Source organism: Cataglyphis hispanica, chromosome 5 (genome assembly GCF_021464435.1).
Source record: "Cataglyphis hispanica isolate Lineage 1 chromosome 5, ULB_Chis1_1.0, whole genome shotgun sequence".
Taxonomy (NCBI): Eukaryota; Metazoa; Arthropoda; class Insecta; order Hymenoptera; family Formicidae; genus Cataglyphis; species Cataglyphis hispanica.
The window spans coordinates 4950324-4974014 of NC_065958.1; the positions used below are offsets into that span (position 1 = coordinate 4950324).

At 33.0% G+C, this 23691-nt stretch overlaps 1 protein-coding gene across 2 annotated transcripts in view; it reads right to left on the bottom strand.

Annotated features, from left to right (window-relative positions):
* Positions 1 to 6426: 6426 nt before the first annotated feature.
* Positions 6427 to 23691, bottom strand: part of LOC126849493 (putative E3 ubiquitin-protein ligase UNKL) — a 33063-nt gene continuing 15798 nt past the window's right edge. The window contains exons 2-3 of one of the 2 annotated variants that reach the window (XM_050591389.1): positions 13192 to 14268; positions 6427 to 12601 (exon numbers count right to left, since the gene is read on the bottom strand). In XM_050591389.1, coding sequence (XP_050447346.1) covers positions 12590 to 12601; positions 13192 to 14268 — 1089 coding nt within the window. In that variant the 3' untranslated portion in view covers positions 6427 to 12589. Of the gene's footprint in view, positions 14269 to 23691 lie in introns of both variants that reach the window. The other variant, XM_050591388.1, reaches the window with a different exon arrangement.

Sequence of the window (23691 nt, forward strand, 5' to 3'; positions counted from 1 at the left end):
AGGTCATTTATAAGAAAAACGCTCTACTCGAGTAAAAATAAAAATGGCTTCATAAATCATTGCTATCTCACTTCAAAAATTAATACGTGCCATACTTTTTACGTGTAACAAGATACAGGTTTATATAATAGATCTTGCAACAGGTATTACAAGATTACGTATTTCATATGGCATGATTATTATTTAATATTCAAACGTCGTTGAATTTTGAAGAGTTTCTTGGAGATGATAAATTATAAATTCGCAAGAACATCAGTAAAATACAAATACATATAAAATGATAGTATTATGATAGAAAGCATAAATTTCAGATGAATAAGCAACAAAAAAGCTAAAAACACGAAATCTTAAAATTTCATATCAAAAAATTAACAATTACTATTACATGATATACTACACTGATATTTCTTAGGAGATTTTATAGTAAAGACAACTTAATAAAACAATTAGGATCCGGAATTTTCACTCATACGTAAATTATATATATGTATATAATAATTTTTGACGTTCATCCCTGCCTTCTGTGCTAAAAAATGTAAATACTGACAATTTTTAAGATTCTCCATACAATAAAATGAAGATTACGTAAATACACGTGAGCGATTTAAAATTTTTTTTCTCGACGGTACCGTCATAGTCCGTAACCGAGTAACCAAGTAACCAAGCGACCAAGTAGCCACGCATCATGGACTCGCGAGATGAGTAAGGGGGAAAACGAGATAAGAGGAGAGACGACTGAGAGCATAGAGAGAACCGTGGAAGAAAACAGCGTCGGACCTAAACGAAGGATCATGGGTAAGAAGAGATGTAGGCAGATGAAGAAGAGGAAGAAGCAGCGTCGACCAAGCAGAAGCTCGAAAAGAGCAGCACGAGGAAAAAGAGCGATGGTGGAGAAGGTTAATGACCTCTGGAACACAGCGGTGATAAAGAGTCAGTGCAGCGTCGCGGAAACCACAGGGAATTCGAACCAGCATAATGTCCATACTGACTGAAACATTGTTGACTGAAGTAAACTTTATCGAAGCAGAACACGTCACATTTCTATATTTATAATGGCACACAGAAAAAAATTTAAAAGATAGTCAAATAAAAAAATAAAAAATCTAAAAGCCATTTTTCAATCGACCTCCGATTAATTTAATCGACGATTGATTTAATAAATAATACCTGCGATATTTTATTATATGGATAGCATTATTAATTTTCTTTGTCTGATATATGAGAAGAGAGAAGAAAGAGATTAGATTAAAAACAATAAATTATTTATGTAATTAGAAAGTTTGCTGTAGGCAATTTGATCAGTTAAATTAATCATTGATTAAATTAATTGAAGTTTAATCTAAGTTTGATCGCTCAAAGATTCTAAATTTAAAAAATTTTACAATAATAATTAAATAAAAAAATATATTGCTCCAAAAAAATAATCTTCCAATTTCAAATTTAAATTGTAAAGGATAGTAAACTCCTAGTAATATCCTTTAATATACGAGACAATTCTTTGATATATTTTCCATGCACTTATCTCTCTCTGTTTCAACGACATATCAAATTATAAAAAATCATATATATAATTGATATAATATTGACATATATTATGTTTAATGTATTGTCTTTACTTAATTCCATTGGCTTTAATTTTTTTCGGAGAAAACCACAGCGTATAATTCAGTTCCCACAAGAGTCTTTGTCGATTTTTAAATCGTTAAGTCCGTAAGTCAATTCCAAGCGACATCGCGTTATAAACGTTGTTAATTAAATGGCGTTTAGAGATCGATCTGCTAATAAAAGTCAACTTAGCACACCAACCACACTTTGATTCGTCATACGCTATGCACCACGCGTTGCACCCACGTTAAGTGTAACCGGATGTGCAAACCATACCAGCAAGCCTTGGAACGTGACTCTCACGCGCGACATGTCAGAAACTTCTTGAATATCATTTCGAAGAATTTTTTTCAGGCTAAATACACGTGTGGTTTGTATTCGGCGAATTATTTAGAATCTTGTTTTTTCAATCATTTATTGTTCATTTTTCTCTAAATTGCAGCATTTACTTTTAATTTATCGTTGTATTTAAAATTAAAATTGAAATTTTTCAAATTTGTTCAAAATTTTACAATTAAACTTAAATTTGTATTAATTTTTAAATCAATGTAAAAATTATATGCACACACACCATCTTATAAAAAAATTATTGCAATTTACAAAAGTAAATAAAAATGCATGTGTTAGCCAGTCTTTCAAACGATATTTTCTTGTTCATATTCGTTCTCCATAGATTTATCCGATTTCCGTTTTCTGCATTTAATTATATTCACGCTTAAAAATAAATATATAGCGTACTAATTGAAACAACCTTAAATGAGTTAAGTATCAATGTGTGTGAAAAACATAAATTAGGTCTTTTTCTGCATAATTCCTGACGGTAGGAGCAACGAGACCGGAACGGTCAGGGCCGGCAAGCAAGGATCTGATATGATCGAGCATAAGATATTGTTGCTTATATTTACTGATGTCAAAACCCATGGTAGGGATTTTATATTTAATTTAGAATTATGCATAATACTATTTATTTAATAATACGATGAATAATGCATGACGTGATATTACACTCTTGTACATAAACGTATGATTACATTTTTATACATAAAAAAATATTACTAATGACGATTAATATGATTACTCTCAATAATAAAATCAAAAACAGCAAATAAGATTAAAATGGTTCTTATATGTAACATATAATTAGAGAAATATTTAAGTAGAGGAATATTACATAGTTTTATTTATAATAACTTTATATTTGCGCCTTGAGGAGAGAAAAATATATGTCGAGAGCAGGAGAAAGAATGTACGTAGAACGCTAAATGCAACGCGAATGCAATCTTGTTTGCCTAGTTACGCCATTGATCGAATGCAATTAAATGCTACTATGTTGTGCGTACAGATTCGTAAAAGTGCGAATAGCATGACGTAAGGCGTGACGTTTTTTTGGTTTTATATTAGCCCGCTATCTCGCCGTTGAGAAAAAATGAGAAAAATGCATGCACGCGGAATGCTGTCTGTTACAAAAGCCTGTAGAATAACGGCGGACACGATTAGCCGCGTCGCTTTCCTCGGACTTTCATTTCACTCGCGAGTTTTATCAAAAAATTTGTAGAATACTTTGCTTTAGTCGATGCATCTTCATAAAGATGTTGTATTAGAAATGAATTGAATTGACGTTAAAATGAAGATGTGAAGAGAATTATGTATCTCTATCACAGTAGACACATTATATACATAGATGTGAAAGGAATTGTTCATTCAGTTAATACACAATTAACTTATTCTTGACAAGGTTCAATGATCCCATCAAATTAATTCCATTATTGTCTAAATGGTCGGCGTGTAACATGCGGTCACAATAAGGGTGTTAATGAATGATTGACGAGACGAAGCGAATATAAAGACGACGCCGCAGCGACTGATTTGTCGAACGATTTTAACGATGATTTTCATACGGCATTATCGCTCTCATATGTCCAATCAAATCACTTGGATATGCATATTTTATTGGCGCGTAAAAAATATTGCTAGATATTTTTGCAGTCGGTGGACTTAAGTCTAGCTGTTGAACGAGTCGCAAACTAGGAAGCTACTATGGATTGACCTTGTGACGTCATTCTCGAGAATGAGAAAATAAGCTGACGTAGAATACGGCATTTCCTGCTTCGTAATGACACATCGCGGCCATTAGAATTTATAGATAAATTAAAAATAAATTATTCGATGCTGATCAATAGGCGTTAGTGATCAGCAAATAAATTGGCAAATCGTTTATCTCTTTAATCTGATAATTTTTTAAAAATCCGGTCAATATATTTTATTGATGACTGTTATATTGTCATGTTTATCTGCCTTAAAAATTATATTTATAAGAAATTGTTCATTATGATTTTCTCGAAAATGGTTAACAGTAGAAAAAAAAATAGAAAATGTTGAACGTAACAGTGACTATCTTTCTATTACCTCATTTTTTGCTCGCAACGATACACGGAAAAGTGTGTATGTAGAATTGCACTGTTTTTTTAAATCTAAATTACTCAATTAATTGTGCACATATTGATTCTTCTGAATAATCTACGTATAAAAATATAGTAAGGCATTTGGAGAATAAAGACTTTTTACAAAATGTTTCAAATTTTTCATACTTTAAGGAGACTAGAGCACATTGCGCGCATCATTTACATATTTAAGTTACTTTATTATTTACATATAAACATTTAAAAGATTTATTATAATTTCTTAGAAGTAATATTTTTTAATAATTTTTATTTTATTTAAATATATAAAAGCTTTTAAAATAATTTTTCTGTTAGCAGCATCTCTCTCAAATCTTTAGGAATTTCTTATCTATAAATGTTTCTAATAGATTTTATTTTTGATTGTTTATCAATCGTAATATCGGCTTCATTCAAGTGGCAATTTGATTTTTCCACAACGTGATTTTTAATATTTTTGTCTAAGTAAATAATACTCGAGTCATGCAAATCGCGTGTCCGCACGGCGCGGCGCACTATCGCGCATCTCACGTGACTATATAAATCAGCTGTTCCCTGTCATATCGCACAACTCGCAAGTCCGCGTGGCACAATCGCGCAAACACCTAACTGAGCAAATAGCATTAAAAAAATGCGCAAACATATTTGTTCTTAAGATTTCCATTTTAAGTTTTTACATCAAACTTACGTCGAACAAACTCAAGGCAAAAACGTTATGATAATTATAAATTTTTTGCTGAAATATTTTTTTGAAATATTGCATTTTAACTTACTTTTTTTTCATTAGCATTACTTAAGATAACGATTTAATTTGACTCAATTAAAAGTGTTTTCAAAATTTAATGGAAATATTATTCACGATTGTGAATAATATTTATGAATAATATTGTGAATAATAATAATATATGTGTATTTGTGCGTGCGCCAAAAATAGATATATTCTGATATTGAAAGATAAAAAGCAGCAAGTTTAAAGCTATATATCAATTTTAATTCTATTCATTTCATTGCATCTAAAAATTTTTTGTAAATATTATTTAAGAGAACAGAGCGAAAAAATGAATAAACTTCTCGCGGAAAAAATCTTAATCTTTACAATTATATTTTTCTATTCTGTCGGATATTTACGTATATATGTCGGTTGATAAAAAATTTTGCATCACGTAAAAATGTAATTTATGTAATTTTAACGAACATAAAAATATCGATATCTCAGTCAGCATCGCTAAATTTAAAAATTATTTGCGTGGTATCTTTCCGACATATCGACAGAAATGATCATTTCGCGTGAGCGTAATTTCGCGATGATGAAAAACAGGAACGTCGCGTTTTACCTGTGTAGGTAGTTTCATTTTGTATATTCCGTTTAGCGTCATTCGTCGCATTCGTTGCGAGCTACATAATCGGGAAGAAAATGGATTATCCGGAAAATTTCTCGAGATTGCAGATAGATTAATGAAATCTAAATTTACATTAGAATATTTAATGTACAAATAGTGAAAGATCAACTCTTGTACTTTATAAAGTTAAAAAAAAAATAAATACCTTATATAAAGTTTCTTCATCTTTCTATGCGGAGACTTTTTTTTATCAATTCATTTTTATAAAGTTCGGCAATTGTAAGTATTGGTAAAATCACGTAAGTTTTATAATAAGATGATTGCATATTAATCAATATTTATCTAAGATAGATACATGTTCCTTTAATTCTATTTATAAAAAATTGAAAATATTTATCCAATACTTAATATTTATATAAAGAGAGATGTATAAATTTTTCTTTTAAATCTTTAAAAAAAAATTATGAAAGATATAAAAAAACGTTTTATATACTTAATGAAACTGTCATTAACTTACCTTGTATATATTCCAATTGACCGAGAGAAAATTGTAAACCTTAGTCCGATGCGACGGCGACGCTTGTAAAGAAGTTATATGACAAGTAATATTATTAATATTATTTTCAAAGATCGATTTATCTTATTTTGAAATATTTGTTGCAGCATGATAATTGTAAATACAAAGTAATAAAATATATAACAGCAAAAGTATGTATACGCGTGTATAAATTAAAAAATTGTAATTAAAAACTATTATGTAATTCTTCTAATCTATAATTATAAAAAATCTTGTTTTAAATTGTCAATAAAATTAAATCGTCAATAAAACATCGAGTTATTTATTTTAAAAATAATGCAAATAAAATGCTTCGCAAAATATTGGTATAAAATAATATAATTTGCTTTGTTTTGAAAACAAAAATCTCTTATAGATACCACTAATCTTTGAACATGGTCTATTTGTCAAACAGCGATCAAATAGTAATCATAAGACAGGATCATAGGATTGGGTAAAAAGTTTAGGATCAAAATAACACCCACAATTTCATTATTTTGTAATAATAAAATGTATTAAATAGATAGCGTTGGCAATACTTATCAAACTATATTTTACGTTTCCGTGTGTTATATGAGACTTCGACTCTGTATACTCCGTGTATACCGAGGCGTTACTTTACGTAACAAAACAAAAGAAAAAATTATCGGGGAGAGGAAACGGTCGACCGAGAGTCTCGAAGAGGAAAAACCGGAAAAAAAGAACAAAACTAAAAAAAATTCAAAACAAATAATCGACATTTCGCTATTCTTTCCCTTTTCGCGATCTCTCTTCGAAACGAACGGCGTTTTCCGATTCCTCTTCCCGTCACAATTCTTTTTCCAAGCCCGCGAGTCCTTTGACAACGAAAACCTAAACGCATTTCACGGTTATCATTGGTTGTGGTCCCATTGTGGATTAGACCGAAGTCGTTCGAGCATGCCCGTCTAAAGAGACGAATCTCCATTTTATCTTTTGTAGAACTATTGATGATCGCCAATAGCCCTCGACTCTGTCAAAAAAAGTGTGCGTGTACATTTAAAATCGAAAGGATAAAGAAGTCGAATTCATGGCGAATCAAAAAATGCGGACACGCAAAATCCACCACGATTTAAATAAACTGTACAAATGAAGCTTAAAAAAGTAAGAACGAAGACGAAGGCGATCATAAATTCTACAAAACTACATTTATAGATTCGGACGTAGGATCGAGAATAATTTTTGGACTTTAATTGCGCGGATAAAACTCGAACGACTCCCGCCAGCCTATCAATTGGCTCCCATTGTTTCGCATATATATATATTTCGACTGTCGCACAAATATATAATATATATTTAGTATATATCAACGAAGACACACTTTTTTTCTTTCACAGCTGAATATCTTGCTCGCGAAAGAATATCTCTTCTTCACGAGCGAGGATAATTGGCCGTGTATCACATTTGAGGCGTTAAGTATACGCGAAAAGCTTTCGCTTTTTTTTCTCTGTTTTTTTTTTTTTTTTTCACTTTCGCCATGTCTTCCGTGTCAGCCTTTGGCCGAACGGAAAAGCAGATTGTTGATTAGCTGACGAAAGAAAATTGGAAAAATGGACTTGGAAGCGTTACAAAGGAAGAAACGGGCCGCAAAAACGAGCGCAAACGCTTTCGTCCTGTATACGCGGAATATGTATTCGTGTATGTGTATATATGTATATGCATGTGTGTGTATGTACATATATATATATATATGTATATATATATGTCGTGTGCAGGCGGGACATATTTCCTCTGAGAGCCAAGAGATCGACCTGTTTCACATTACATCGTAACGCGCATTACATATAGCGTGTATCTAATCTGTGTATGTGTGAAGAACGCAGTATAAAATATTGTATAAATATATAAATACTTGATTGAAAAAATAAATATATTAAATTAAAAAAGAGACATACACATAAGGTATATTATTTGTTATTAATCATTTATCATTAGATATTTATACGCAGAAATATTAGGTATTTGATATGCAGAGATATGCAGGTCAAGTCTATAACAGAAGGATAAACGCGAGGTTGGCTTGGTAAATATGGAGTCCCTTGTGATGCGTCCGAATTCAAACATAATTAACCCTTTGATTGTGATACGTAAAAAAACTGTTCTTTCAAAGTTTCCAACAAAACAAAACGAAACAAAAGTTCCAACGAAATAAAAATGCACTACGACGTGTACGTACGACTGTTTGAATTTATTATTTTCGAATTAATTATTGCAAAATAATCATAAAATAAAAAATGAGGAATTATAATTATTTATAAGAGTTTAGTATTATTTATTACAATTTTATTTGCTTTTATTAGAGAGAAAGCTCTTAATCTTATATATATATATATCTGCGTATATGCACCTATAATGTTCACAATCAAAGGATTAAAAGCATTAACTTTTTTAACAAAATTTTGCGTTAGACGAACTGTGAATATATTGTGCGATTAATAAGTAAATTAATTTGAAAGAAAAAATTGAACTATGTATATAAAAGTATCACACAAACGCCGAAAGATAATCTATGAATAATCCAAACTCAAAATTAATTTTATCTGTAAAAAAATAACTTCTGAGATTATGAAACTAAACTAAAATTTTTTTTCTATCTTTTCCATTAAATGATGCGATAAATTATCATCTTCATCTTATTTCACAAACAAAAAGATATAAATACATATAATATCTTTTCTTTATTAAAATTATTATAAAAGTTAAATATGCTATTATTTTCAAGACCTTCCTGAATTTAAATGTTTCTGATTCTCATAATGAAGAGATATTATATGGAAATAAAATTTATGTAAAAAAAATTATCTTTTAAGGATTATCAAATACCTCGGTAATATCAATCTCAATGAAAAAAAAAAAAAAAAAAAAACAAAATAAAATAAAAGTGCTCACATGCATTCAGTTCAATAAAAAAAAAAAAAAAATCTCACAAGTCCAGCTAAAATTAAAGATCAGTCCATGATGAGAAAATCGGTAAATTGCCGTTTCGTTCGATAATTAGATAGAATCGAAATGTCACGCGATTTTCGGAACGCATTCTCAGGACTCCAAATGAGATGTCTTCAACAATTACTGCTACTTTGGAAGGGAAATATTGGTAACACCGTCGTCGCTTCCGATGACAACCTCGTCGATCGCGAAACGTACATTGCTCGTGACTTCGTGTTTCAATTTCGCAGCGGACGAGTCGAAATTTTTTTTTTATGAAGAATGATTTTTATGAAAAATAATTGACGAAAGAAATCGCGCCGCGTACTTTTTTCCGTACCCTCTAATCCTATTACGAAATTCACGCATCTTGCGATTCGTTTCTGAATAAGGAGAGGGAAACTTCTATTATCTGCGTTTCTGTGTCAGTCTGTTTTTATTTCTTTCTTTCTTTTTTTTTTCTGATGTCGTGCTGATTTTCAATCCGCTGCGATCGGAGAAGATGTTATCTTAACAGTGTTCAAATTGCATTTTCAGAGTAATAAACTTTGAATTGTATCATATACATTTAGAGCTGAATTTGATCGCAGAATGACTGATTTAAAATCCAGTGTTTTCTTTTCTTTCTTAAGAATCTTGAGCTAAATGTATGATAATATAAAATATAGAAATGACAAATATCTCCGAATATGAATATCAGAACGAAATATATATATATATATCTCTAGATAGATAGATTTGCTGCATGAAGATATTTTAAATAGCTTATATTTTTCCTAAATTAATCTTGCATGTCGATATTTCTAAACGAGATAAAATGCAATTATAATATTACGATAACACTTTCAATTAGAGAATAGCATTCATATTCCCAAATTAATGCATTAATAATATGAATGCACATAAATTAATAATTTTGAGGTTCTATATATAGCATAAACTAAATATACAATTGATTATAAATAATGTACGAGTGGCGGTGGTCTTTTTCGGCTTCGCGACGACGGTGATAAGGGAAAAATAGTTGCTGCTAAATAGATATAACGATAATAAAATAATAATAGTAATAATAATAATATATTAATATGATCATAGCAATTAGAGCATCATCGACGATTGACGTCACTCGCGTGATGATCCGATGCATAAGGTACATTTTAAGAAACACTCGCGTTTATTCGAATGAAGAAGAGAAAAAGTGGGAGTAAAAATGAGGGGCAAGACCGAACTACGTTTAATATAACAATTTCGTGTGCGGCGCTGATTATGGAGTGGTTGGGCGGCGCTGATTACGAAAATTATTGCAAATAATAATAATAATAATAATAATAATAATAATAATAATAATAATAATAATATAATAATAATAGCAATAATAATTAGTTAATAATTATTAATGAAAAATAATTATATTAATAATAATAATAATAATAATAATAATAATAATTATAATAATTATAAACTAAATCTATAACAAAGTATGCTTTCAAATATAAATTAAATGAAAATATTTCTTGTGTAAGCATAAGAAGAGTTTAGCACTTATATATATATACAGAATGATATCGATTTTTGAAAACCACGTCAGCTTACAGGCGCTTGCTTTCCTTTCTGTAATCATTAATTTCCATTGAAGCGACGCGGGGTCGACGTTTTCCCGTCGAGATTCACGGCGAAATAAACTTTTCAAAATTCTACAAATTCGAACTTGTGTTTCGAATGAGACGCAAACATCGAAAATATCCCTTCGAGAAATCGCTCGGCCCGCGCGAGCATTCCGACTTTCGCTTCTCTCACGCTATTCTTTTTCTTTCCTCTCATTCGATCATTCATTCATCTTTTCTCGTTCTCTCTCTCTCTCTCTCTCTCTCTCTCTATCTATCTATCTATCTATCTATCTATCTATCTATCTATCTATCCCCCCTCTCATTCTCTCTCTCTTTTTCATACGTTCGCGCACATACATTTTTTATAATAATATATTTTTTATAATAGTAAATATTTCTATATGCAATATATAGTTACCACATTTTTTATTATTATATTTTAGTATTATAGAGTTATCACATTTTTTTGTTGGGGAAAAAGGACAATACATACGAAATAGACCGGCATCACCATAGCTCTGTCGTTCACGCCGAAGTGAGTCTCTCTCTCTCTCCTCGTCGCGATCACGGGTGTAATAAACACAATCGTTAAATATATAACATATACATATGTACGTAAAAAAATGAAAGGCAGAAGTCTACGAGTCTCGCGACGAGAAAGAAACGCTTTCCTCAATTTGAAAAGAGGAGAAACGCTCGTCGGGAACCGATATATAGGTGTCCCGGACGATTCAATCGCACGAAATATATCTTCTCTTTCTCAATGTATGTGTGTATAACGCGTGTGTGTATCATATATATGTGTTTATGTATTCTATAAAACATATTTCTCTACTCTACTTATTTTTTTCATACATACCTATACATTTGCTATCCAGACACAACAGCACGCAAGCGCATACACCCAATCACACCGCTCCTTTCCAGAATTATTATTTTCCAGCTAGTTCTATCTCCAATTATTTTTCTCTCTTTCCTTCAACATTCATTCTCCCGCTATTCTCACCGTGTAGGCTAATCACTGTAATATGGAAGACAATCGAAGTTTACAAAAGGCACCCACTTATGACTTGTTAACGCACTGAAAAACGAATGCTATTATATTTCTGAGTATGTATTCAATATATTTATTATATTTAATATATTCGAGGAGAAAACCTCTATCTATTCGTTCTCTGGAGTCGCTCTTTATATAAATAATAAAAAAAGAAAAGAAAAACGAAAAAAGAAAAAAAATAGGAGAAGATCCTAAAACTTACTCGCTATCATCTCTATTCTACAGTCCATTCGTGAAAATTGTCAGCAACGAAATCTTTTGTTCCAGTCAGTGCATGGTGTTTAAAACACATAGTCGTATGCGTTTCACGATAACCCTGTACTGAAACGTTGTCGCGTTATGCCAACGTTAAAAATTTGCGAAAACTGGAAATGTTATCACGAATTCACGACGCCGAATTATCGGGCTAGTTCATCCGTGCTAAAAAAATTTCCTGGGATCAAAACGAGAACGACGGCGATAAATGTATGTTATTCTTGATCCAGACATATAATTTTACGAATCGTTTTGGCGGGTGGCATCGTTTGCAGTGCGTTAATCGATTTCACTCGGCTCCATCGTGCTCTCTCATGCCCTTCCTCTCCCTCCCTCTCGCTCTCTCTCTCTCTCTTTCTCACACTCTTTCGCTCACCGGAGTGCTCACTCTCGCCTCTCCTTTCACTCTCGAGACAACTTTCCCCACCCTTCCTCCTACGGAGAAGAAACTCGAAACGTAACTGTACGTGCTATTTGGATATTGCAACATTTCACCTGCCCCGGTGCGCCGTGATGCTCGAGGCTCGAAAATCCGATGGAGGAAGGCGATGGATCGTGAGCAATGAATTTCGTGGGGACTGGAAGGCGTAATAAAGATTCACCAAGTGAGATCAATAAACAACTTGCTCGTAGGAAAGTCACACTTCGGAATAAATTTGCGCTCGGTATCCTCTTTCGCCCTCTAATCCTTTCACACATTCCCCTTATTCCATTTTTATACCTTCCTCCAAGCACTTTAGTCTTCGGGCCTAGCGAGTTGAGACTTCCGGGCTGATCTCACTTTTCTGCTAAACTCCCGCCTAACGATAAAATATGAAAAAGAAAAAGAAGGAGAAAAAGAAAAAGGAATAAGATGACAAATATATCAATAATAATATAATAATAATATAATATATGTAGTAATATAGTAATATATTACAATAGTAATGATATGATGTATATGATGATTATGATATGGTAATAATATATAAAAAGGAGAAAAAAAGAGACAAGGGTTTTCAAAGGTAAAAAAGAAACCTGACGTATGCCTAAAAAGACACATCATCTTTCGAGAAAGTTAGATGATATGGATAAAGAAAATCGCATCGCGCGAACAGCGATATCTCGTATATATAAAAAAAAAAAAAAAATCAAAGAAAATATTTTCCTCCGACAGAATTCACTGCGGGGAAGTTATCCTCGCTCAAATCCCGAGTCACAATCCCCCTGAAGCCCTTTTCCTCTTCGGAATGCAAAACTGATCGAAAGTTTCGCCTTCCTCACGGTTCGCGCAGCAATCGCTCTAAATCTTGAGATTATCAAAATCACCCAAGGTGCTGCTGATCCTATTAAACACCGGCAATCTAGACTCCGTATTAGGTGACAACGGGGAAGGTGTTCTGGGCGTTACCTCATCGGAGGCGAGAGGACTGCACACACCATTATTGCGCGGACTTGGACTTTGTCTCGAACAGGCGAGTAGACTGAAATCCTGACCAAAACTGAACGGCGTTGTCGGCAGATTTGTGCAAGATGCCGCTTGCTGACTACAATCATCACTGAAGAAACTCGCCATGGAGTTTGTCGGTGACTGACTGAGGCTAGACGACGGGGACACCGAATCGGCGGAGCTGCCGAGAGAGAAGGTCGGGCTGAGATTGAGCGGTTTCGGTTTCGTCGCGCCGATGACCGACTTGACGGCATTCACCTGATGATGATGATGATGATGCACCGCGTGATGATGATTCGTAGCCAAACTCAGCGATGACGTTCGCAGCAATGGTGGCTGATTGTAGCCGTTTGCATTGGCGGCGCTACCTAAGCTCAACGAATTAGTTCGCATAAGGTTCGACGTAGTGGCCGCTGCCGCAGCCGCAGCGGCTACGTGGGACGACGCTCCAACGAGATGCTCCAACAGGCTGACGTTGACGTTATTGTTGACAGTGGTACCGTTGTTGTTAGCGATGGCTGCACCGTTACCGGTCGCGGTCACCGCCGCAGCAGCGGCTGCCGCGCTCATCAATGGGTTCAGACCGATTAAGCTCGGCTGTGTCGAGCCTAATTGAGCACTAACCTGTTGATTGTGTATGCGCGCCTCTTCGAAATTGTGTATAAAGTGACAGCGCGGCCCGTACGGGCAGAAGCCGATTGTGTGGAAAGTGCGGCACAATTCGGTCTTGTACTTGGGATGACGCGCCAGATTGCGCAGCTCTCCGTAGCCATGTGCAAACTGGCACTTGTCGCCGTACTTACACGAGCCGCTTTCCTCGTACGGTCGGCAGAGCTCTGTCTTGTAGCGCGATGTCGGCTCGCTCACGCTGCGATCCAATTTCCGGTGTTGCTCGATCAATGTTGTCACCAAGGAAGTATAGCTGCGCTTCAGTGGCGCGTGTCCGTTGGTGACATTACTGACGGCGGCGCCGCCGTTCGCGGTGCCCGACGTTGTCGAAGACGACGGTGATTCTTTTGCCTTGGTCGAGGCTGCGTTCTGCAAGCCCAAAAAAAAAAAACACGTTTGATTAAAATATTATTCCAAAATTATAGTCATTCGTGTGTGGGAATAATGTGCGTTATCGGGTGAATGAGGAGAGGAGATGTCGTGCAAGTAATTTGACGCTTGAAATGGCGGCGCGGATGATAATCGAGACTCTTGGCAATTCCGCAACGTCATCGTTGCGACAAGATAGCGTGCCATACAAGTCAGCGGCGGATTATCGCCGCTGGCACTGTTGATCGTTTCAATGGGAACTTGAACAATGCGCCGTTTGCTCGAAAACGGAAGGTAGACGTTGCAAAGTCACTTATGCAAGTGGCTGTTACAGATAAAGTTTGGGAAGATTCGAAAGTGTGTGTGTTAAGATTTCTATTTAATGATATCTAACTTCAACACTCTTTAACGCGATTTTCACTGTTTTTGAAGAAATTTCTTAAATTGCAATGCATAACAACGTTACAATAATATTGCATGATTAAATTTCGTCCAATATTAATATTTATTTATATAAAAATTTGAAAATCATGATAAATGATAATTGCTATTTATCGAAATACATGTTCATGTATATATGTATTTATCTGTGTGTGTGTGTGTGTGTGTGTGTGTGTGTGTGTGTGTGTGTGTGTGTGTGTGTAGAATCGATAAGAATTGACTATTATCACAATTGAAACATCAAAAAGTCTTTAGCAAATGAGAACAATAACATAGTTCAATGCACGAAAATGAGTTCATAGCTCACAAACAACATGCGTATTAAAAAATCTCAGCAAGATATCGTTTACGAGTCGATAATCATCTTATCTCTCATCGCTCAACGTAGTCGACAGATAACAGAAAATAAATAAAACTAGATAAAATCGTAGTGTATCTCAAGTGATACCTCTTCAACTGCGATTGTAACAATTCGTTGCAATTAAATTTATGTATATATATATATATAATATAATTAACCTTCTCTATATTTGATTCAGATCTTTCCTTCGGTAGTGTAAACATTTTATCTAATTAATCTTATTTTAATAATGCGAGAATAAATTGATAATCATAGATTTCAAATCTAAAGAACGATAAAGTCAAGTAGACAAAGAAAAAGAAAATAAGCAGATACGTTAAGATTATTTTTAAAAGTTTTCAAGAATCCCGTATATATTCTGTTCAATCCACGATTTATTCAGATTGTATAAACGTTCCCAAAAGATTTTGTCTCGTAAAATTTTTTTCTTTTTTCATAGGCTTAAAAAAAATCAGTTTCATGTTTTTGTATAATCACTTTCTCTCTCTTTCTTTTTGATTAATTTTTAATATTTCTGGAAAAAATTAGAAAGATACCATTTGCCGATGTTCATAAAACTAGTCCCTATAATCCCTTCAAAACTTTCTAATCTAACGGTTCTTTGCCGTTAAGTTAAAGTAGTCAGATATAGTGGATTTAAAAGATACTGTGTACAGATTGTGTATGTAGTGATAGTGAAATAACACTTTAAAAATAGCTCTGCTCACTCTTGGATTGAAGCAATTGACAATTATCATTTTGATACACCTTGATAGAAATTCTTCTCACGTTTATTAGATTCCCCCTATATTAAAGTTTTTCTTATGTAATATATATAATAGAGATCATTACACGGAGATAAACATGATGATATAAGAGAGGTCTAAACTATATCCTAAATTAAAAATCATTTTATAAGCATGTTGTAAAAAAGTCTTAATAAGACATTTGATACGCGAGATTTATCTCTTTGAAAATAAATTATGTGGCCTAGATTTCTTTTTGTAAGATAATCCATATTTAGAATAAAGAATTGAATTTACGAATAGATTAAAATTAAGTGAATAGAAAAATTAAACGTTGAAATGAAATCCTTATATTATTCACTCGCGTGGAAAATTTCAGAATATTTTTATATGACTCTCTCAATAACATAAGTTTTTATATGTTAATGATCTTTTTTAACGTTTATATAATGTTGCAAACTGATGATAAGTCGCGCAAATGATAATATAATCATCAACGTTCGACCAAAAAAAACTTAAATGATACGTGATGCATACAAAAAAGCAATAACTAAATCAAATAAATCAAATTGACGAGGTAAGCCGACATCAAAGAGCTTCATGACTCATAATTTTTTTACAAAAAAAAAAAGAATCTATTAAAATACATATCCGTATAGGAATACAAATTTTTGCTTCTTTTAATAGATGTCATTAATTACGGAAGAGCTACATAATATCTGTTGCGCCTCATTTTGTGGTGCAATAATTATTACCATATGTAATAATACATATTTCAGAACGTAAATCTGTCTAGATGTGTCGTGCAGATAACGGCATAAATCAACTGAGCTTTTAATCTTCGTATATCGCGTCGTGAAGATTGATAGGCGTGACTGGTTATCGAAATTTTATTACATATAGGGGAGCGCTGAAGACTCTGAGGATCAACGACTTTGATAATAATAATCATCTCTTCAGCTATACTTTAATATAAAAGATAATAGAAAAATGGGATTTTTTAAAAGATAGCGCAAAACAATCGAATAAGTAGTAGCAAAGTGCTCTTATATAATAAACTTGTAATATGGCTTTATTATCAAAATTTTGTATTAATTATAAAATTGATTATAGATGTTTCTTAAGACCCAGTCCAAACATATTCCAGCCTCTTCTATGTTGATTATGAGATTAGAGGATCTTTCGCAATTTTTATAAAATCAAAAAACGAATTAAATTTTTAATTATTATTTTGCCTTGATTTACAATATTTGACTACAATTTATTAGCATCTCGTTTTAACAAACATCGCGACAAGCTACGAGTATATCTGACGTTATATCCACTATTTCAAAACCTCCTTCTGTCTTGTTAAAGACAAACCCGTCGCGATTAATCATTGACGCGTGCATTCAATGACATGTGCAAAAAGAAAAAAAAGAAAAAAATGTAGCATTTTTCCGAGCGTGAGATCGCACGCAGGAGAATTCACGCGAGTCTGGAAATTTCCATCAGCACGTGCGCGTATACGTGCCAGAGCGACTTGTTTGTTTCATATGTCTGTATGCGAGCGCCAATACGCACATACATATATCCGCAAACTCCTCGTAATTATTCCCGCGTAGCCTGCGCTATGTTGAAGAGTATGTTTATCGTAAGCGCGCGCACGATCGCCGGTAATCGTTCGCACGCCGCATGCACGACGCATACGTATACGCGGACAATATTCGCGCGCATTTTATCGCTCATGTGTGTGAGTGATTACATATGCATAAATCTTCGCACCATATACGCTGATAATATATCTAATCGTGCAGATTCATAATCTCCGAAAGAATATTATATGTTTTCGGCGCTCATAATATATTTAAAGCAGATTGATAGTATAGATTCGAAAATGCTTTTCGCCCTAGGCAAAGGAAAATCATATTTTAATTACTGATAGAAAAGTTATTAGTCGATATGGATTAATTAATTTGTATTTTACGAATGTATTAAAAGAATGTTATATTTTAATTGAAAGAAATCAAGACACTATGAATAATCCATTATTTATTTCCTAAGATAATTATATTTTTAATATGATTACTAATAGTTGTAATAATTTACAATCTAATTATTAACACAAAATGTGTTAATCATCGGTAAATAATAATTTTTTGAACGCAAGTCATGCAACTATTTAATTATTGTCTAAATTCTTTTGTTCTAAATGCAGCATAATTAGTCATCTTTTAAGAATTCCTAAATTTCCCTACTCTGAATTATCGTTTAAAGTCCTCTGTTCTAAATGTAGCATAATTAGTCATCGTTTATGAATTTATCTTCCTCAAATTCCTTTCATTTCGAAGAAAAAACATTAATAAGTATCTTAAAATAACCATATAATATGTGTGCATGTGCTATTGACCTCTTCTCTTTAGTAGAAAAATTTTATTTTATTTTATTTACAAAATAACAAGTTGTTAAAATATTTAAAATAATAGAAGTTTATAAAGATATATATATATATATATATACAATTTTTTAAACAAATAAAATATATATATAATTTTTAAAACATAAATAAAATATGAAAGTAATGAAAACTATTTTCTAAAACTCTCTATAGATTAAATTTATAAAAATTAGATTAATCTAAAAAATTAGGACGCAAAAAGAAAGAGAGAAAGAAGAGAAAATAAATTGGTCCTTCTAAAAATAAATTTCGCCTTTAATACATATACTTTTGGCAGTGTATATTTTGTAATATCATGATGAGCAGAAAAGGCAGCCTATATTGGTAATAGAAAAATAAACTGATTAAATTTTCCTTGTAGACGTTGCAATCCTGCGAAATCGAAGACGGTTACACAACAACATCTCGTTGATGAATCACTATAATAGAATTAGCTCGTTTCAAAAAAACGCGAAATAAACTACATTTTTATTTATTCAGGGATGAGCGCACAATTCTACGAATTTAATTTCTATCTGCACATTGTAATATATATGACGTTTCATTCATCCTTTTTGCCGGTGGAACGTGAAGTACCGATAAAAATGATATTATCTATTTTTAAACACAAGATTCAACAATGTAATATAAGTAGTGAGTTATTGAAACTTTAAATAAAGTTCTATGGACATAAAACAAAAAATAAGAATATTGTAAGAAATGGAAAAGTTTAAAACTTGTTTCACAGCAAACAATATTATACAAAAAAAAAATGTATTTTTATTAAAAAAAAAATAAATAAATAAAAAAGAATATTTTCACTTTTTTCCTAAATCTTTTCTGGTCTTTTCTGCATCTTTAAAGCTTCTGAAGAGTGTAATGCAAGATGGGATATATATTTATATTGGGTCACATCTCGCGTACTCTTAATATATACATTTAATATTCCATTTACCTTTATCTATATTCTTCAAAAGTTGTTAATATGTATCGGATGATCAATAGTGTGTATAATAGACGTGCGCGTTAATAGTTCCGCTTTATTTGCCCTCTTATATTCGCTTTGCGAACTTAATATGCACGTTGTACGCCGCGTTCCGCGTATCGAATGTCGAACAATGACGATTATTTAACAGTTGCTGTTCGCAGATATCGATCCTAGCCAATGAGAATCATGGAACAGCATTATTTGTGCGAAAGTGGCCTGATACGCACGACATATGTATGATTCATAGATATCTGTATGTGTTCGTCAGGGCCAATAGAAAGATTATTTTTAATAACAAATGTGCCATTATCTTTACAGCAGTGGTTAATGGAATTTTTTTTTAACGGAGGAACGATGATTTTTATGTTTGATAAAATGATGAATAGCAATCGATAATGCATACTGTCGCATATGTTGTTTACGCAATTTAACAAACAATGAAAGATGATTACTGTGAAGGATTATGATTCTTTTATTTTGAAAGTGATGTATAAGCTAAATTCTAAATACAAAGATAATTTTTATTTCATATAAAATTACTAGTAATAATTTTTTACATCTAAATTTAAATTTTTATGCAAATATTAAAAATAGAAAAGTTCTTATATCATACAACGATCAACACTAATACTAACAACAAAGTTTTGTTTGTTCCAATTTTTTAAATATCGACATTCTGTGTGCGTGAATAGTTAAAAAATAATTCATTTATTAAATAAAATATAAAAATATTGCAACATTAAATATACACATTTTTTTCGTAACTGAAAAAGAGAACTATATTTTTTTAATATTCGTAATCAATAAGATGTATAAATGAGAATTATTTATATTATCTTTTCACACAATGATTAAAAAATAATAGATAATAATTTATATATAATAATAGTTGAAAATATTTTTATAATTGAAATAAATTATTACTCATACAATACTCACAAGCACTTAGAAAGCTAGTCATGATACATCCGGAATTTGATTACTTTGCGCCATAGCTTTGTGTAGCTTAATATCTATAGAGATATCATTATAATAATGTTGAAATCACGAGAGAGGCATTAATGACAGTACGCGTCGAAATATGTAGTTTCTTCGCGTGGGAATGACACGTGTCATTTCGAGAGACTTAAAAGCGCCGATAGGTTAAAGGCAATCCTATCAAGACGGAGAAACTTGCTCATTAACGTGTAGCAATTCAGAACGATGTGAGCATCGATTCCCGAGATATAATATAACATATTCATGTCTCTATCTTCCAAAAAGATACAAAGATGGCTCGCTCACACGATGCGCTTTCACTTTATTCTAACGAAAAATACGCGTTACTTGAGTTAGTAACATCGACATTCGATCGGGCGGTAGTGAAAGCGAGCTCAAGGATCAAAGTGTTACAAATAATATCGATAAAATATTTGTTGAATTAAATATTTAATAAAATATTTGTTAAATTTTACAGTTGATGTTAATGCAATGTTTTTTTGCCGAAATACATTACAAAGAAATGAAAAAAAATATACAAAGTACTCGAATACAAGTCAGTTTTTTTTTATGAAAGATTACATTTCAAAAATTTAATACTTTCATATCTTACGAGAATTATGTATATTTTTTTATTTATAGATATTATCGATCCATTCTTTTCTTTTATGGTATATGATAGCTTTTTGATTTAAATTAAAAATCTATTATATATATATATATATATATATATATATATATATATATATATATATATATTCGTATTTATAGATAAAACAAATTACGAATTGAGAATTAATAGTTCAAAGTTACAAAGTTATAATTTATACATATAGTTTAATTAAAATTTGTAATTGAATTATATTTTAATTATACCTTCCACTCTTGAAAATAAAAATGTGACATACACATACACATACGCACAATCATATCACGTGCATCCGCATTAGAAGAAACCGAGCACGTATATGCGGGTTAAGAACGTGAATCGAAGGTTAAAGGTGAAAGTAACGCGCAAGGAACGATGAGGCATACGAATTGAGAGAGACAGAGGCTAACTGACAATGAGAGAAGAACGAGCATGGCGCCGGCCAGTCGACCGACTGAATGGAACGGCGGTGCTTCGCGCATTGATCCTTACGTAATAAGAGGCTCAGCGACGCGTCGCGTCTCTTAATTATCGTAATTATCCGCCTGTTCAGCTTAGAAACGCCCCGACATTCGCATTGAATTTTCTTGCCAATCGCTAGCTGCCTTCTTTTTCGCTCTATAAAAGGTCTCGCGTTTTCATATAATCGACTGAAAAAAATATTTCTTTCCTCCTCGTATCTCATGATCTTGATCTTCATCGATTTTTAACGCAATAGCGTAGGATTTGCAGTGATTTTTCGAATGGATTTCATCCTATTTTTTTTTTTCACAAAATCTTTTTCAAAAATAAATTATATTTTTCTCTGTTAAATAGGGGCCTAATATATATTGTATATTTTTAAAAGAATTACATACATTTTTTTACTTTTTTCTAAAAACAGATATGTTTGATCTGACACGCTATACTGTGTAGTTAAATTTTTTTCGACATTGACTCAAAATAATAAATAGATTGCCCTTTCTGTCTCGCTCTCTTTCGTTCCGTTGACGTGCTCTACGTGTCTTTTTCTCCTCCTCGTCTTTCCCTCGTGGACGAGCGAACAAAAGAAGCACAAGAAAAGCAATGAGCATTTCGCTTTCCGGCCCAGAAGAGCGTGTCGCCCCTCGAAACTCTCTCGCGCCTCTTTTTTGCTAGTTTCTTGAGCATGAGCGTGCGAAGCGAAAACAAGCCTTCAGTTAGAAGAAAAGTTTAAAGAATGCGTGCAAATTTCAGGCCGGCAGAATTTTTGACATTTGATGTATCTTAAAAGTCTCGCGGTTTCTCCGAATCACACCTCTTAGAAGGCACCGATTAAAAAAAGACTAACTGTGTGATTTCAATGTCAAGCTTATTTATAGCTTTTGAGACTGAACAAAATTAGAGAACTTGACATCGATAATTAGACGCGAGTTTTACCCACTACTCTTCCGGTGTCCGGATGTTGATTTTGCGACACACAACGGCGGCTTTCGAAAAACATCGTGATTTGTGCTCGCCAATAATAGAAGCGCGACTTTCCAGTCTACTTCCTTCGTGAACCTTGTGCGGTGCACGCGTATGAGACTAACTGATCGGAGTACGACTGCAGAATGAGTAAAAGAGTAATATGAATCAGACTCGAGAGCCACGGGTGTCGTAAAGAAACCGCACACACGGAAACCGGAATGCGCTGCGGCTGCAACAATGCAACCTCGCACACCTCGCGCAATTATGCCGTGCGCGAGCGTGTCGTATGCACAATAGCGAAAAGTGAAAGTACGTGTATATATGTGCATAGTGTGAACTTTAATTTCTTTTTTCTCCCGCGGACGGGGAAAACGCTTCTAGGATCGAAGGCGAGGTGAAAGAAAACGATTAGGAAATATCGATCTGCCGAGAGATGTCGATTAAATCGTATTTGCAATTTTTATCCAGATAATTAAAATATATAATACGTCGAATGTATATAACTATATATTGCACGTATCGAAAAAAAAATCACGCAGAGATTGCAACGGCGCATTATCCATGATGACAATGAAGATTAGAGAATCGCAATTATCTCGCGCGCTCAATTATCACTATAATAATAAAACGGTGAAAGAGAGAGTATTTAATGAGCGGATGTTTTCGCCGAAAGCGAGTGTGATTCATGTTCGATTAGTCATTTGAAATAATGCTTTTCTGAATATGGCTGAATATTCTTAGCAACATATTACTTATATTTCTTCTTACGTTGATCTATTCGACAATTTATAGATATTTAGAATACTAAATATAGTTACGCCAAAAAACAAAGTAGTTTTTAAATAGATGTATAAGAAACTCTATTCAGAATTTTCAGAATTAAAAGAAAATTTATATTTTTATTCATAAATAAATGTTTATAGATATTTTTTACATACATACAGAATAAAGTTAACAAACAACAATAATGGTTAGCATTATCGCCACTATCGTATCATATTACAAGCTTTCCTCTTCGATCTAGAAACGCGCGAGTGCCCTCAACGAAGTAGTCGCGATTCAGCGCTTTTCCGCGAACTTTCCACGTGACGGCGTTCGCAATAATCGCGGAGCAGTGCGTTTCACGGAAGCGCTTTCATTGTATCTATTTGAATTAGAGAATTACCGGTTCTTCACGCGGCGGTTTTCACATTTTCATCACGGTTCACTCGACTCGCGCCGCTTTTTCCTTCGTACACGCCGGGTATAAAACGCTGACGGTAAATGCACGAGCAAAGTATCCGCGGCGAGTGTCAGTGACTCCGCCTGCCCACGTCTCGTAAAGAAATCGTGTAAAGAAACTCTGACAGACACGAACAAGCCGAGTGCATAGTACCGTTATTGCGCAACCAAAAAAGCAACGGAACCAAAAATCGGAAAGCGGTCGTACATTTTTTT